Source organism: Mastigoproctus giganteus, chromosome 12 (genome assembly GCF_048544385.1).
Source record: "Mastigoproctus giganteus isolate SK-2022 chromosome 12, ASM4854438v1, whole genome shotgun sequence".
In the NCBI taxonomy this organism is placed as follows: Eukaryota; Metazoa; Arthropoda; class Arachnida; order Uropygi; family Thelyphonidae; genus Mastigoproctus; species Mastigoproctus giganteus.
The window spans coordinates 31,544,917-31,560,313 of NC_143586.1; the positions used below are offsets into that span (position 1 = coordinate 31,544,917).

The 15,397-nt window shown below is 33.6% G+C and overlaps 1 protein-coding gene across 1 annotated transcript in view; it reads right to left on the reverse strand.

Moving 5' to 3' along the window:
- Window positions 1–15,397, reverse strand: part of LOC150076853 (kanadaptin) — a 94,654-nt gene that overhangs the window by 48,978 nt on the left and 30,279 nt on the right. Inside the window, exons 4-6 of the mRNA XM_090386787.1 lie at window positions 10,858–10,974; window positions 6,560–6,620; window positions 3,679–3,821 (exon numbers count right to left, since the gene is read on the reverse strand). Of these exons, the coding sequence (XP_090242913.1) occupies window positions 3,679–3,821; window positions 6,560–6,620; window positions 10,858–10,974 (321 nt within the window). The remainder of the gene's footprint in view (window positions 1–3,678; window positions 3,822–6,559; window positions 6,621–10,857; window positions 10,975–15,397) is intronic.

Sequence of the window (15,397 nt, forward strand, 5' to 3'; positions counted from 1 at the left end):
GCTTACTGTTTCCCAAATAATAGCACACTACATTTTTTGAGCCAGTCCAAACATCTCTTTCAGTTTGGTTCATTTATAGATTTTTCAAATCCAGAATTTGATAATTAGCATTAAAATATACCCAGAAACACTTTGAATTTTGGAAACATCCAAAATCTATACAAACCAGTGTAATAAACAGATTTCAAATCTGGACTACAATGTGGTCAATTTGTTTCAAAAGCTTTGCTGACGTTTCTTTCACCAAAATATTCTTTTAATAATGCAGTAACTCTTCAGCAAATATGTGGAGACATCCCACCATACTAAAAGATCACCTGATCCAACAGTCCTCCTCCTCTAAAATTTGGAATGACATTTTCCAACATATCTGCATATTACTGCCCATTTGTGGATATTAGTAAAAAAGTCTCAATTAATTTAAAAAAAAAAAAAATTCAGTTCAATTATGAATGAGAATATGCAACTACAACATACTGCTTACAAATGTTAAACAGTATTCTCATCATTTAATGGTTTGTGAGCTATTATGTGTGGGTTTTCTTTGGCCTACATGACACAGTTGTGTATTAAAGAGCATCATGAAAATAAAAATGGGCTTTGTCGGACCATGAAACAGAATCTAGCCATTTCTGGTCATATATGAGTTGGGCAATGCTCAAACTTCAATAATAACGTATTGAAGAATCGAACCGAGCAAGACTCTACTTTTCTTCATTCTCTTCCACAGGCTCTGAGGTCAACCATTCTCATCTGATATGTGCATTAACACGTTAAACATTTACATATTTTTATGTGAAATTACTTTACCATCATCTTGTAATATGCAAAAACTATCATCTAAAACAATGCCACACTTCTGATCATTATCAGAGACACTTTGACAGACAAACATTATTCTGATACCATCCTGATACCCATGATTTTCAAGTTTTGAATATGCAGTAAAATATGCCATTCCAGCAAGAAAATGCCTGTCTGCATATTGCACAAATAATCTAACAATGTCCTCAACATAATGATAGTATTGCCTTTTTTAATAACTTTTAGTAGGTCTTAATAAAATTAAAGGAAAATATAAATGTTTATTTTTCACATAGTACTGCATTTCAGTTAAAAAATGATTCAGGAAAGCCAATAAAAAGACACTACATGTTTGCTGAAAATACCTATATGTTATGTGCAAAAATTTGTAAAACACAATGGGGAAAACATTAACAGAATATTATGTGAACCTGACAAGACATTTCATCTCCTTTTGCAGTACTTAGGTAACATTGATTTTTCTTTCATTTCCCAAGGCCATATGATTGCTGATGAGATCCCCTCCTTACCCCAGATGAATGAAACCCTGCTTTATATTTTTGGGGAATTTATATTTGTCTCACTGTTTCTTATTAAGACTGAATTTAATACTGAATTTCATGATATGTGAGTGCTTCCTATACAACTTACAAAGAAGATAAAATATATCTGAGCAAGCAAATGGTGTCTTTTCATTAGTGTATTCATAACTGGAATTTGATAGTATGAACCAGAGCTATAATGCTCAATACATTCTACGTTGATATCAATATTTGTAAAAGAATAAGAGAAGTTTACCTCGATATGATACAGAGAACACTTCCGTATGGTACTCTCCAGAAATTAAAATGAAAACAATTAAAAAATCGAAAATCTTACATTACAGTAAGAAATAATTAAAAATCAATTGAACACAATTAAAAATGAAGTAAAAAATTAATTTAACGAAAAAATTGCAAAACAATTTTTCTTCCTGAAGCTGACAACGCTTTTCGACCATACGTCGTGATCACAGCAATGAAAATTACCGAATAGGGGCAAGCATGAAACTTAAATAGAGATTATTTGCCTTCACACATGCGTTTTTTAAAAGACCACGAATCGGAGATTAGATATGGCTGGCAAACATTAACAGAATTCTCATGTAATTTAATTTCAATGGTTTCTGCAATTAATAGTCTCATATAATTACATTGGACACTAAGTATTTTGGCCTTGTTAAATAAAAAACTATGTTTTCCATTAATGGCATGAAAGGCTAATTTTGACGCTGCTGAACGAGAAGTGCGAACTGAGGCCACATGTTGATTACACTAAAATTCAGAGGAAACCGTGTAGAACCTTGGTAAGACAAGTCGCCATCACCGCAAGAAATGTTGTATACCAAGTCATTTAGCCCATGACCCAAATACGGAGGATGCGGAAAGGTCAGGGAATGACCACCGCATATCCCCGGAGCAATATGGCCTTAGTTGCTAATGCTCCTAAAAAAAAAAAAAAAAAACCAAACCAGGTCATTTATTTGTGTTGCGAACAAGGAAAGGACTGAGTGATTGTTCAGTATAGTGTGTAATTTCTGTATTGGCTTGGCTACAATTTTAAATTCGCTATCTTTAAAGAATCTGTTAAGTTGTTATATCAATGTTCAACATATGGGATGAAAATAAAGTATTTTTTGATATTACTATTGTTGGTTGGTGTAGTTTTTTTGTATCCTATCCTTTTGCTTGTACCCTAATTTGGTTTATTGTAGCCAGTGGGTAAATTAAGAATCTGCTGGTTAATAACTGTATTTCTGAGCCCAAAGCAGATTCAGTCTTTGAATATTTATAAGCATTGAGAAATTGATTAAAGATAATCAATCTTTTGTAGGTGAACGGGTGATAGCTGTTATAATGCAGAAGAATGCCAGGGTTTGTAGGTTTACGATAGATGTTAAATTGGATTTTATTCGACTCCCGAGTAAGTGTGAAATTTAGAAAATTTAATGACTTAGAATCTATATTCTCCCTTTCCAATGTAAATTTGAGTTTAGAATGAATATTATTAAATGAATGTAAAATGTCTTAGACAGTGTTACTATCAGCAATAACTAGAACATTATTTAAATACCTCTCATAGTATGTGATAGGGGTAGAAAAGGTGTCAAATGTATACGCTGAATCGTTGAGAGATAGATCTCTGACATTAAGCCGCTCAAGCTTAATCCCACTGGAAAACCAAAAATTTGTTTGTATACTTTGTCTCGAAAGGTGATATAGTTGGCTTCAACCAAGAGTTTAATTAAGTGAAAAATCTGCTTAATAGGAAGCTTCATATAATTAATCGGTATCGAGTTATTATTTAACATATCCCAAAGAATATCTGATTCAATGTTTATATTCATATATAACGAGGTAACATCTAGTGAGAATAAATTATCATTATTGCCTTGGCAACTTCATCTCTTACTAAGTGTTCACTAGACCCAATGATTTTGTTGTTATGCCTACCCAAATGATAATAATCAATTATATTATAATTGATCATTATCAATTTAACGCAATTTTTAATTGCATTAAATTGATTTTTAATTGTGTTCAATTGATTTTTAATTATTTCTTACTGTAATGTAAGATTTTTGATTTTTTAATTATTTTTGTTTTAATTTCTATAGAGTATCATATGGAAGTGTGCTATGTATCATACTGAGGTAAACTTATAACTGGAATGCAATGCAGTGTAAAAATGAAATGTAAATGAGTTCAATTTGACTTACAATTATAACCATTTCTTTCTTACATGGATATCTGTTCTATGCACGATTTGAATTAAACATGGGCTCCTCTGGTAAGCCCATTTAAATGATAAATAGTGTATATAAATGCAACTTACCATGCTGTGACTGACGAAAGACTCCATGACGATCTAAAATACGGCATGCTTCCAAAGCACAAGCAACAACTGCTTCCTTCTTTTTCCCCTTGACTGAGGCTTCTGCCCAAACTGGTTCTCCATCAGCATTTTCGATAGGAAGTCAAAAGACAAATAACAACAAAAACTTAAAATTATGTCTGCAAACCTTCATCTAAATGATATGATAATGTTTACAAAAATCAATTCCTAATTAAGAAATTTAGGCAAATTTCTACATTAGAAATGACAGCCAATCTTCAAGTAATGTGTGGACCATGGTGGGGGAGGCAATTAAATTTTTGGGTAAAATTAGAAAATGTGGTGCTGTAACTAACCTTGGCAACTTCATCTCTTACTAAGTGTTCACTAAACCCAATGATTTTGTTGTTAAGCCCATCCACCACTCAAATCACTTTATGTGTAACTTTACTGACTGGGATCTGAGATGAAGAAACTGTGGTCTTCAGTGATAGTATGATGTTCCCATGTTTTGTGTATTGAATGTGCTTATTGATCCAAATTTGGAGCATTTGAAGCATCTGCCATATGTACTACTTCCTACAACTGCAGGCAAGCCTGCAAGCAGCATCTCTCATCCACTGGGGAAGGGGAGGGGAGTTAAGTATTTTTTTTTAAGACAATGTTAAGAAGCATAATGTTAATGTCCAATTTAAAGGGAATAAAAATGTGAAACAAATACTCCCCCAACAGATGGGATATGTGGCTTGAATGTAGCTGTGGAAAACATTACTTAGGGCAAGTGCATTGGAAGCTCCAAATTTGAATCAATGGACACATTCAACACACAAAATGTGGAAATGTTTCCCAAAGTCATGTTGCATACCATCAAAAGAGGAGGGACTTGAGGCATTTCACATCCAAAAGAATTTATAAAAACAGTTAACAGCAGCATCAGCAGGGTTGTCATCCTCCTCTCCCTTCCTGGATAACTCTCTTCCATAGCAACTATGGTGGATCCAGCAATAGCCACTTAATAAGAACAACAGGTTAACTCTGCAAATCACAGTATTCAAAAAAACCAAAAAAAAAAAAAAAAAACCAGTAAGGCACAGGAAATGATTTTATATGTCAGCTGGAGTGGAACAACGGACCACCCCCATAACATCATAGCTAGAAAGGATAATAAGTCACATGATGTCTCCCTCCCCTTTCTGATACATGGTGCAGCTTGCAGCAAAAGGAACCAGTTTACCCCTGGGGGACTCCTCAGCATCTAATCAAAAACATGACCCTTGATCTCTTTATTGTGAGACTTTCTTCCTGCTACCTTTGTTCTGTTTAGCTTATTTGTCTCCAACAAGGGGATTCTATATCTAAACAAGGTTTTTTTATAACTATTTGTCAACAGGAGGAACCCTAGTGTTCCAAAATGTTTGAGATACTGCAATGTATCGTTATTAATCAAATTATCTAAGTTAAATTATCAAAATAAAATTTGAAATGTGGAAGTCTGAAGCAGTAATGGTTATTGGCTACCTGAATAGTGCTTATAGCCTCTCAGATTACAGCAATAACCTTAATGCTCCAGACCAGTCCAGTTTAATAATAAAGGTTGTTAGATATATTTGAAGCGGGTAGTGAAATAATTTGAAGATCACATACCACACATTAATTTCTGTCTTTGAAGACACTTACTGTTCCTCCAGTGTTAGCAGTCAAAGGTCTGCCATCAAGGCCTACATTCCCACTAGAGATTGGAGGTTTTAGGCACATGAATGAACTATGATGATCACAGTGTGGCAATTCTTATGGTATGATATATTTTAGAGGTACTACTAAGTAGTTTAAGTGGCGCCTCCGTAGCCAGGTGGGAAGGATCAGCAGTGCGTAGCACACGCTTCTTGATTAGACCGGGGGTTCGAGCCCATCACCACTAAATACGGAGGATGCAGAAAGGTCAGGGAATGACCACCGCATATCCCGGTGCAATATGGCCTTAGCTGCTAATGCTCCTAAAAACCAAATAACAAACATAACATAACAAGTAGTTTAAGCATGCCTATTAATCTGATTTGTACTATACTTCACTAAACCACACATTGTTCCGTATCTGTATTTTATTCTGTAAACTACTGTTGATGTTTTTGTAAGCGAAAAACCTAAAAGTGCAAAAGAATGTCTAGTTCACAGGAACAGTTCCTTCTAAGTATTATTTGTTATCCATTAAGAGTAAGAAAATAATTTATAACATTATGTAAAAAAAGATGTTTATTTGCCATTTCAGTGTTCTGATGTCTGGGAACTTAACATAGTTAAGTTTCTATTTCATGATCAGACTATGCCAATTTATTTAAAACAAGAATTTTGAATGCGCTATTAAATAATTTGTCCTAATAACTAGGGGATATCCCATTAGCTACAAAATAAATATATCCAGCAGTCTTTATTTTACTACACTGCACTTTAAATATTGTAAAAATTTCTTGGCATTGGTAAATTAGCAAAGGGGCGGGGAAGTCCTGATAAAAGGAACAGCCTAGATTTTTAATTAAATTTTTTAGTTATATTTGATGAATAATTTTGATTATTAGTATTTTAATCATGAACTGTTTTATTGACTAATTAAAACCATCTGATGGATAGTTAACTGAAACAGGATGTACATTATATTGTTAGAACAGTAGTAACTTAGTAAAATAACTACATTTAACTTTTATTTTCTAAACAGTATTGCTTGGTATTGTTGAAAATAGAGAAAAAAATAAATAAAAATAAAAATAAAAAATAAAAAATATATATATATAGCAGTGAACATGGTATCTGATTTAACAATCTAAAATACTACAATACTGAAAACCTACTAACACCTCAAAACCCAGATAATAAATCTAATACTCACTGAACTTTACACAAAAAATTACCAAAACCTTTTTCTTCAACTTCATAATCTAATTCATATCCTGGAAATAGAGCAAAAATTTAGAACTCCAACTTAAATGGGAATACAAAATTAAATCTATCATAATAATTCCTTTTTTTTTTTTTCACTTTCAGTAACAAAAATGATAAACAGAAATAAAATAAGCCATTTAAATTATAAAAGAGTGAAGACAATTAAAAAATTGATAAAAGCTGTTCAAAAATTGAATGAAACAAGTAAAAATATGCTAATTTACAATACAAAATAATAATCAAAACAAAAAAGTAATCTGAGCCTTCAATGAAGTGAAAATAGAAAACCTAAGGACATGACATATCAGTTTACCTCCTCGGAGAGATTTAAAAACTCTGAAAAGCTATGTTTTGCATTGTGTATTCAATGTGTTTTTGTCTCTTAGGAGAAAAATATTATTAGTGACTGCCTTCCTAATATTTAAACATGAAAAAATAGCACAGAACCTTTCAGGAATTCTCCATTTGCATCAGCCTCGCCCAGTGATTCCCAAAGAATGCACTGCAAGATGAGGAAAGATCCATTCAGTTCAACGGCAATCACAAAAAAAACAGCTATATAGCCTGTTTAATATATGGAAACACTTTCCATATAAGCCATACAAAGCCTTTGCTATATTAAATTTCATAGTGTGCCTCCTTCACACCAAACAGTTCCTTTTTCACAGTCAACTTAGATTCCCTAATTCTGATAATCTGATGAAAAAAAAAACTAGAAGTTTTGAAATAGGTTTTCACAGTAGTGTCTCATCTTTTAAATAAATAGTAAACTAATATTTCAGTGATGCTGTGTGTTTGAAAGAAGTGCAATGCCTACTTGTAGCACTGTAAAAGTCTGTTCTGTCATGAAAATTAAGATCTTTGAGCATTTAATAAAGTGAAGGTGTAAGAACAAATTATACGAGTTTACCTTCTTGTTAAGATATAAAAACTCTGAAAAGTTATGTTTTACAGTTGTGTGTTCAGTGTGTTTTTATCTCTAAAGAGAATGTTATCAATGACTGCACCATTTTTTTTTTTTCGTTTTCAAAGTAAGAAACTAGAAAAACATCAAGATCCATTAAGAGCCACTAAGTGAGCAAGGACTAAGTTGACCAAATTATAAGCTGAAATTGACTCAAACTGGTGGGAGGAAACAATCAAAGTACACCAGCTCCAATACTCATGGGGGTCAACAAGATTTTAACAAGCACAGTAAAGACCTTGTTGACCTGGGCAATGTTGGTATTAGTAGTAGCAAATGATGCAAATAAATGAGCTTATAAAGAATCAGCCAAAAACTACCCACATCATAAAAAATAGCAATTAAGCTTTAATGCTGGTATATGGGATTTTCAGCTAGTTGCCTAAAGTTCTGCAAGTTTACTTAATTTATCTTAAACAGCCACACTTCTAATATTTAGACAAACTAACCACCAATTGCTTTTGGTGGTTAGTTTGTCTACCAAATGCATTAAGCAAGCTGAAGTGGGAAAAAGGACTGAAATATCTTAGACTGAAACTATAATGTTTTTGTTTCCATAGAAGGCTATTTCATTTATTAGCACAAAGTCAGGAGCTTTAGAGCCTTATCTTCATGTTGACAGTGAAGTAAAGCTTACAAGAGAGTAATTTCACTGACCAAAAGGAGGTGTCAGAAATGACCTTGAATAACCTCACTGTCCAATTTTATGGGAGAAAGTAATGTAGTTCAAATTCCAAGTCTCATAAAATTCCATTAGCAGTTTAACATTAAGCATATTAATGACACTGGTGCCTTACCTGTAACAGGCAATAACTAACAATTCAAAGCACCTTAAATGTAGGTCAGACTGCATAATTATTATAACTTTGGAATTATTAATTAGTGGTTTCTGTTTTTGTATTACAATAGTGTACTGACAATTCTGTTTGTGATGAGTCATTATTTAAGCTATTTTAGTGGTAATAGGCTCCTGTGCCTAAATCTGGATGAGGTGCTCTCAATGTAGATAGCATTGCAATTTTTCTCAGCATGGTATTTTGTAGACAATGTTATTTATGTCTTTTATTTCTAAAGCCTGGTAGGATTTATAATTGCTAAATATATCCCAAATTTTTATTATTGGATGAAAAAACGAGTCAAATTTTTGGCAAATTATTTTAATATAAGTATTAGTAATGGCAAATAATACTAATAATACTAAAAATCCAGCCCCCTCTCAGGAATCGAGAAGCAGTAGATTTTAAAATTTTCTGGACTTTAGAGAGGTGTACCAAGTTGTTGAGCAGTTTTAGCAAAACTGCTCAACCACTATATTGACAACTGAATTTATTTACATTTATATTTGAAAGATATTTGAAAGAAAGTGGTTAAAATATAAATAACAGTTAAATTTGTTAAATATGAACAAATGACAACATAGTCCCAGAATATGTTATCAGAATATCAATGAATGTGTTTCAGAGAAAAAGGACTTCTGACAATTTACTTTTAATAATGTACTGTGGAGAAATTTAATCAGTTTCTCACACATAATAACAAGATCACCAAGTTTTATTTTTGCCGCCATTTTAGTTATAGCAGAGCAATAAACAATAGGTAGCTTGCGGTAAATGACTAGACTTCTTCCATAGCACTAGCGCAGAGTGTAAAATCAAGCGAGTGACCTTAAGATGTTTCTGTTGTTTCTCTCCCTGCTTTAGCTATGCACTGACATTGTGAGCAGCAAGTAGTTATTGTTTATAGAAGAGATTAATGATAGATTTAACAAAGCAAACATATTTCCAGCTGTATCCGCACCAGGCATTTTCATTCGCTCTTTATTCTCAGCTGCCCTAAAGTGATGTCAAAGTCACCAGCTCACACAAGCACTGCATAACTGGCCATACAGTTGCAATTTGCAAGAGCAGTTTGTACTAAGTTACAAAGCTAACTGAATGAGAGAAACTAAGAGAAATTCAGAGTTATAATATAGCTAAAACTATTTGACCTCAGCGAAATTATAAAATGTTCATAGGACTACCTTGTCCTTTCATCTGCTTTTGCAGCCAGGAGTATTTAACGGCACTGATAATGCAATAATCTTAATTCTCATAGCAGAATACTTGCCTTTGTAATGAATTGCATTGATAATGCAATAATCTTAATTCTCATAGCAGAATACTTGCCTTTGTAATGAATTATCCTGGTAATACTCTTAAACAGATGGCTTTGACAAAAGTTTTAACTATCTGTTTTAAATATGAAGCTGCTATGACAGTGTTTCAGGATAACCGACCCTCAGATAGAAAGGTCTCCAATGGAAATACTCAGACAAAACAGATAGCTTTAGCTACGTTAAACTTTGAAAACTTCAATTTCGTATACTGCATAGCAGCTCACTTCAAACAACTTCTTCACAATGCTTTGTCTGTATGTTAGCACTAGAGACTGCTTGCTATCTAATGAAAGACCAATTAGTCCTGAAACAGGTTGCCAAAGTAGTCTTATCTTTTATTTCACTGCTTTTGTATGGATTCTTAAAGACAAATGAGATCACCAAAGTAGTCTTATCTTTTATTTCACTGCTTTTGTATGGATTCTTAAAGACAAATGAGATCATTGATACAAGTGCTGAATTTCTTTCTTAATATTTCCAAATAGTAGACTACATCTGGCACTTTACAATCCAGAATTGTTTAAAATCTGGCACATTTTACAAAAAAAAGAATTCAACATTTTAAAATTTGGAATTAAGAAAGAAATTCAGCACTTGTATCAGTGATCTCATTTGTCTTTAAGAATCCATACAAAAGCGGTGAAAATAGACAATATAAAACAATATTTAAATAATATATCCTCAAGGCTGCTGTTAATTGATAATCATCTTAGCCCATACTGTGCCAGTGTACTATGTCCATACAGGCGTGTACTCACAAGCTAATTTTCATGCTGCGTGGGCTGAATAATCCAGAATAATTCATGGAGAAAATGCCACTTCCTTTACCCAAGATCAGCTTCTACCTTGAGGCAACATTTCAAACAGGTCTGAAACAAAGGATTAAAGAAACCAACAGATTGGGGTGGGAGGATACCAATAATCTGCCATCATGTAATAAGTAATTAGTTTCTTACAAGGAAAAAAGGGAAAAAAGTGAACAAAAAACCTAGCTGAATAAAGATAATATTTTAACAAATTCATTTTATCCAACTACTACTGAATTTCATAAAAATCAATATTAGTTGGAATAGTTTAAAATTAAAATTATTACAAAATGTAACTGTGTGCTATCTATAAAACTCACCTTCTCTTTCAAACCATCCCCTCAAAGATTTTTTGGGATCATCAAGGTACAAATCTTCATTGCAAGTGGAAAGTGCAAATGGATTATCAGCTAAATTGTCCTCTTCAGCATCCTCTCCTATAAATTAAATAATATTTTGGTCATTCTGTCATATGATTTTGAAAATTTTATTTAATTATTTATTTTTGGCCACTAATTAAAGCTAGTTGGAGTGTGATTTAACAGAGAAAAGGTTTTGCACCAAGGAAACAAAGGTCACAAGTAGTTAAGATACTTTAAACTGCAAACATTCTATGATCAGGTAGCCTGTATTTTGGAAAGAAAACCTCAAGGTAGAACTTCAACAGACCTTTTCTAACATGGTGGAACGACAGTGACCATAAGCCCCATGTAAAATCACTGATGTAGTGCTTATGTTCCAAATTAGATGATGTGATTATATCAAGCAGTTAGAAATGTTAATATCATTAGATGTTGAAATGAATGCATTGAAGTGAAAGAAGCATTATGTCTCCCCAGAACATAAGGGAAAATCTAGAGGTGATCAGCAATATTGACTGGTGAGTGTGATTTAGTGGCAAGCAAGATAATGGAGTCTGCAATTCAGAAAACAGAACAGGAGCACTTGATAAGAATGGAATGCTAAAAGAAACAGCATGGCTTTGTCAAAGGAGTCTTGCCCGATCAGTCTTAGTTAATTACTATGACAAGGCCTTAAAAACAGATGGATGCAAGAAAACAAGTTTGATGTTAATATGATACTTACTTTACATGCATATTGAATGCATGTAAAGAGAGAGAGAGAATAGCAAATTAGACAACCCCAAAAAACAGCACAAAGTGATTCTACCCCAGTATGCTCACCCAGGGAAGGTTCAGTTTTATAAATTGAATTAGCATTAGTAGAGGCATATGATGCAAGAAAACAAGCTTATGCAGCATCAGCCAAAAAAAAAAAAAAAACCAATTAAAACTGTAATAATCAGTTTTAAATGCAGAGACATATATTATATACAGTGCAACCACGATATAATGCAGGTGTCAGGTGATAATTTTAATACCCATGTTATAAGCAAAGAGCATTATAACGAAAAAAATTTTACTTTTTACAGTTTTTTTAACATAAATACACTTTACTTAGTAAATAAATCCATTATTTACTAATATTTTATGAGTATACAGACTAAAACACAAAGTATTAAAGGTTATATCATTCCCTCTAGATTCTACTAATACACAATGCTCTTATGGAATTTACACACACATTCTGAATAGTCATGTAATTTTGTTTGCCAGAATTGATGACAGCATTTTTTCAGTACATAATTCTTAATAGTGGCAAGATGCAATAAATGAAGATGATTTCAAGATAGATAAATGATTTCAAGCACTTTAACTTCTAGTGCTATTTTTTAAATTACACAAGTCATTCACATTATCTTTTAAATCACACCCTATGTTACTGGCCTTCTGTTTGTTGATTGTCTTCCCACTGTTCACAGAGGCTGCATTTTCTTTCTTGCTCAGGTAATGCACAACTGGGACTTCTAAATCCACCTCAATCCAAGCAGCCAGTTCATTTGTTTCAAGACTGCCACCAAGTATGTTACAATTAGCCTTTATTTCTTATTCTGAAAATGCCGCCAATTCAAGGTTATTATTAGTGAACATGACTTTTCCCAATATATTTTTTCAGCAATTTTCAAACTGATGTTGAGCTTATTTTCTCCCATGCTAACCTACTATTGTATGTAACATCTTTCAGTGTTAATGTTTTCAGAAATTATAGAACTTGAATTTTTGAGTTTACAACATCAGCAAGTAGCTCACCACAATAGTAGGCTTTGAAGGCTCAAATAATGCATTGATCCATGGGCTAAATTAGTGCAGTTGTGTTTCTAGGCAGAAATGCAACTCTGATCTTGCCATCTTTTGATTTCAGGACATCAGCAAAAGAATGAGCAGGGCATCATCCAACAGTAAGAGAGCCTTTTCTTTAAGTTTCTTGGAAAGCAAAGTGGTGTCTCACTGATGGCAAACTCACTTTCAAACCACGAAGCAAAAAATATCACTTGTCACCCAAACCTCGGAGATATTTTTATAAACCAAAGGTAGAGGTACACATTTAGCTTTAGCATTAGTAGAGGAATATGATGCAAGAAAGCAAGCTTATACAGCATCAGTCAAAAAAATAATAATAATTAATGATAATAATAAAAAACTCTCTAGTTGACCCGACCATTTGCTCCAAAAGTTTCTCCAGTTCTTCCGTGAATTTATTTAAGCTATCAACTTCCACAACAACAGATGGAAATTTGTTCCAGCAATCAATGACCCACTGGGGCTAAAGGCAAATTTCCATACATCAATTCTGTAACTGTCTTTACTCAATCTCAATTTATGCCTCCTGAGGTGTATAATCTGAGTAATAGGAAGAATCCCATCAGCATTGAGTTTGCTAAAACTATTCAAGGCCTTAAACACCTCAATCAGATAACCTCGCAGGTGCCTAGACTCCAGATGCTACAATTTGCAGAACTTAAGCCTTTCTTGGTAAAAGCAACCCTTTGTTCCCCTCACCAATCTTGTTGCTCTTCTCTATACTCATTCCAGCTCTATATCCTCCCTAAAATGAGACCTCCAGACCTGTACACAGTACTCAAGGTGTGGCCTAATAATTGCCTTGTACAACGAGATAATCACCTCCTTGACAAGACTCCATGACCTGCTCTGGCAGCTCATCTGCACTGCTAGAGAATTCATATCTGACTGCACAATTACCCCCAAGTGTTTTTCATTCTCCACATCCCTGAGTGTAGTACCACACAGTTGGTACTTTTCTCTTGGGTTACTGCTACCCATATGCAGTATTTGTCAATATTAAACTTCAGTTGCCATTGCTCAGTCAATCTGCCCAACTTATCTAGATCCTGCTGCAGTGGCATAGTGTCTTTACGGCATTAACAACCCTGCCAACCTTTGTATCATCTACAAAACTTGGACATTATGCCTGATACACCTTCATCAATATCATTGATAAATACAGAAAACAACAATGGGCCCAACACCGAACCCTGGGGGATTGCAACTAATAACATTAGTCCGCAAAGAGTAGTGTCCACTGATTACTACTATCTGTCTTCTCCCACTCAACCATCCCTTTATCCATAGCAGCAACTTGCCCTTAATGCCATACTGCTCCAAGGAACTAAGCAAACCCTTAGCTATAATTATGAGACTTTCTTGGTCTCAGGGGAGGTCCCCACAGACTGGAGTTGTAGAAATGTATCCCCAATTCACAAAGGGAGATCAAAGGGTGACACAAGTAATTACAGACCTGTTAGTTTAACTTCTCTTTCGGGGAAAATAATGGTCACTGGTTAAAGAAGCACTGCAGGATCATCTAGACAAGACTGCAATTATAGTTCGGACACAGCATGGATTTGTTAAGAGGAAGTCGTGTCTGACCAATTTGATTGGGTAGTATGATGTGGCCACAAAGGAACTGGATGCCAAAAATAATTTTGATATCATATACAATAAGCGCCGGTTATAGTGATCACTGGTTATCAAAATCAGCCACTTTAGAGACTCAAATTCCAAAGAACCGATTCAAATCAATAAAATACACTACACTTTTATCGTTTATTAGAATCACATCTTCGGTTATAAGAATCAGTTTTGAACATGTCTGTGATATTTTTCTAAAGCACATTTCTGAAGATCACATTTCTAGAGGTCACAAACATAAAACAATAAAAACAATTTGCAGTTTTCATTTTATTGGGCCTTTTTGTTTGTACAATCTGTTATAAACAGGTAGTTACTACAGCTTTAACAGAAGAAGAAATTGCCTAGTCTGTTGCTGATAATGCCAAGGAGGAGGAAAATGAAGAGAACCCGAACAAATTCCAGCTGCAAACGGCAAACTTGTGAAGCTGTAGCAGTCCTGAGGAGAACAGTCCTGGAAGAAACTGGTACAAATGATCGAGAATACAGACCGTTATTACAATATTGAAAAGTCTATAAATAGACTTTGTAGTGATAATTTAAAGCAATCTGAAATAAGTGACTATTTAAAATTATAATCATATTACAAAGTGTTATGTTTAATTAATATGTATATTAATTAAGCTACAATACATAAGTATAAATTTATTTTTATTTTGCTAACCTATGGATAATATTCTTCCGATTTTCACACTAATTGGTAATAAACATTTGGAAATAAAGTGCAAATTTGTGCTTTATATCTTTATTTTTATAGCCTGTGGATAATATTTGTCGATTTTTGTTAATTAGAATCAAAATTAAATTTGAAAATGTGATCACTATAACCGGCTCTTACTGACTTGGATTTCAGGAGAGCTTTTGATACTGTTGCGTATTGGCGCCACTGTATAGAATTTAAAAACTGTCTGAGACCATGCAGTCAGTTTACGAAAGCAAAAATGACTCCCTTTATCCCTGATGGCAGTTACATCTTTAAGTAAATCCCACATCATTACACTGTGATCACTGCTACCTAGTGTTTCTTTAT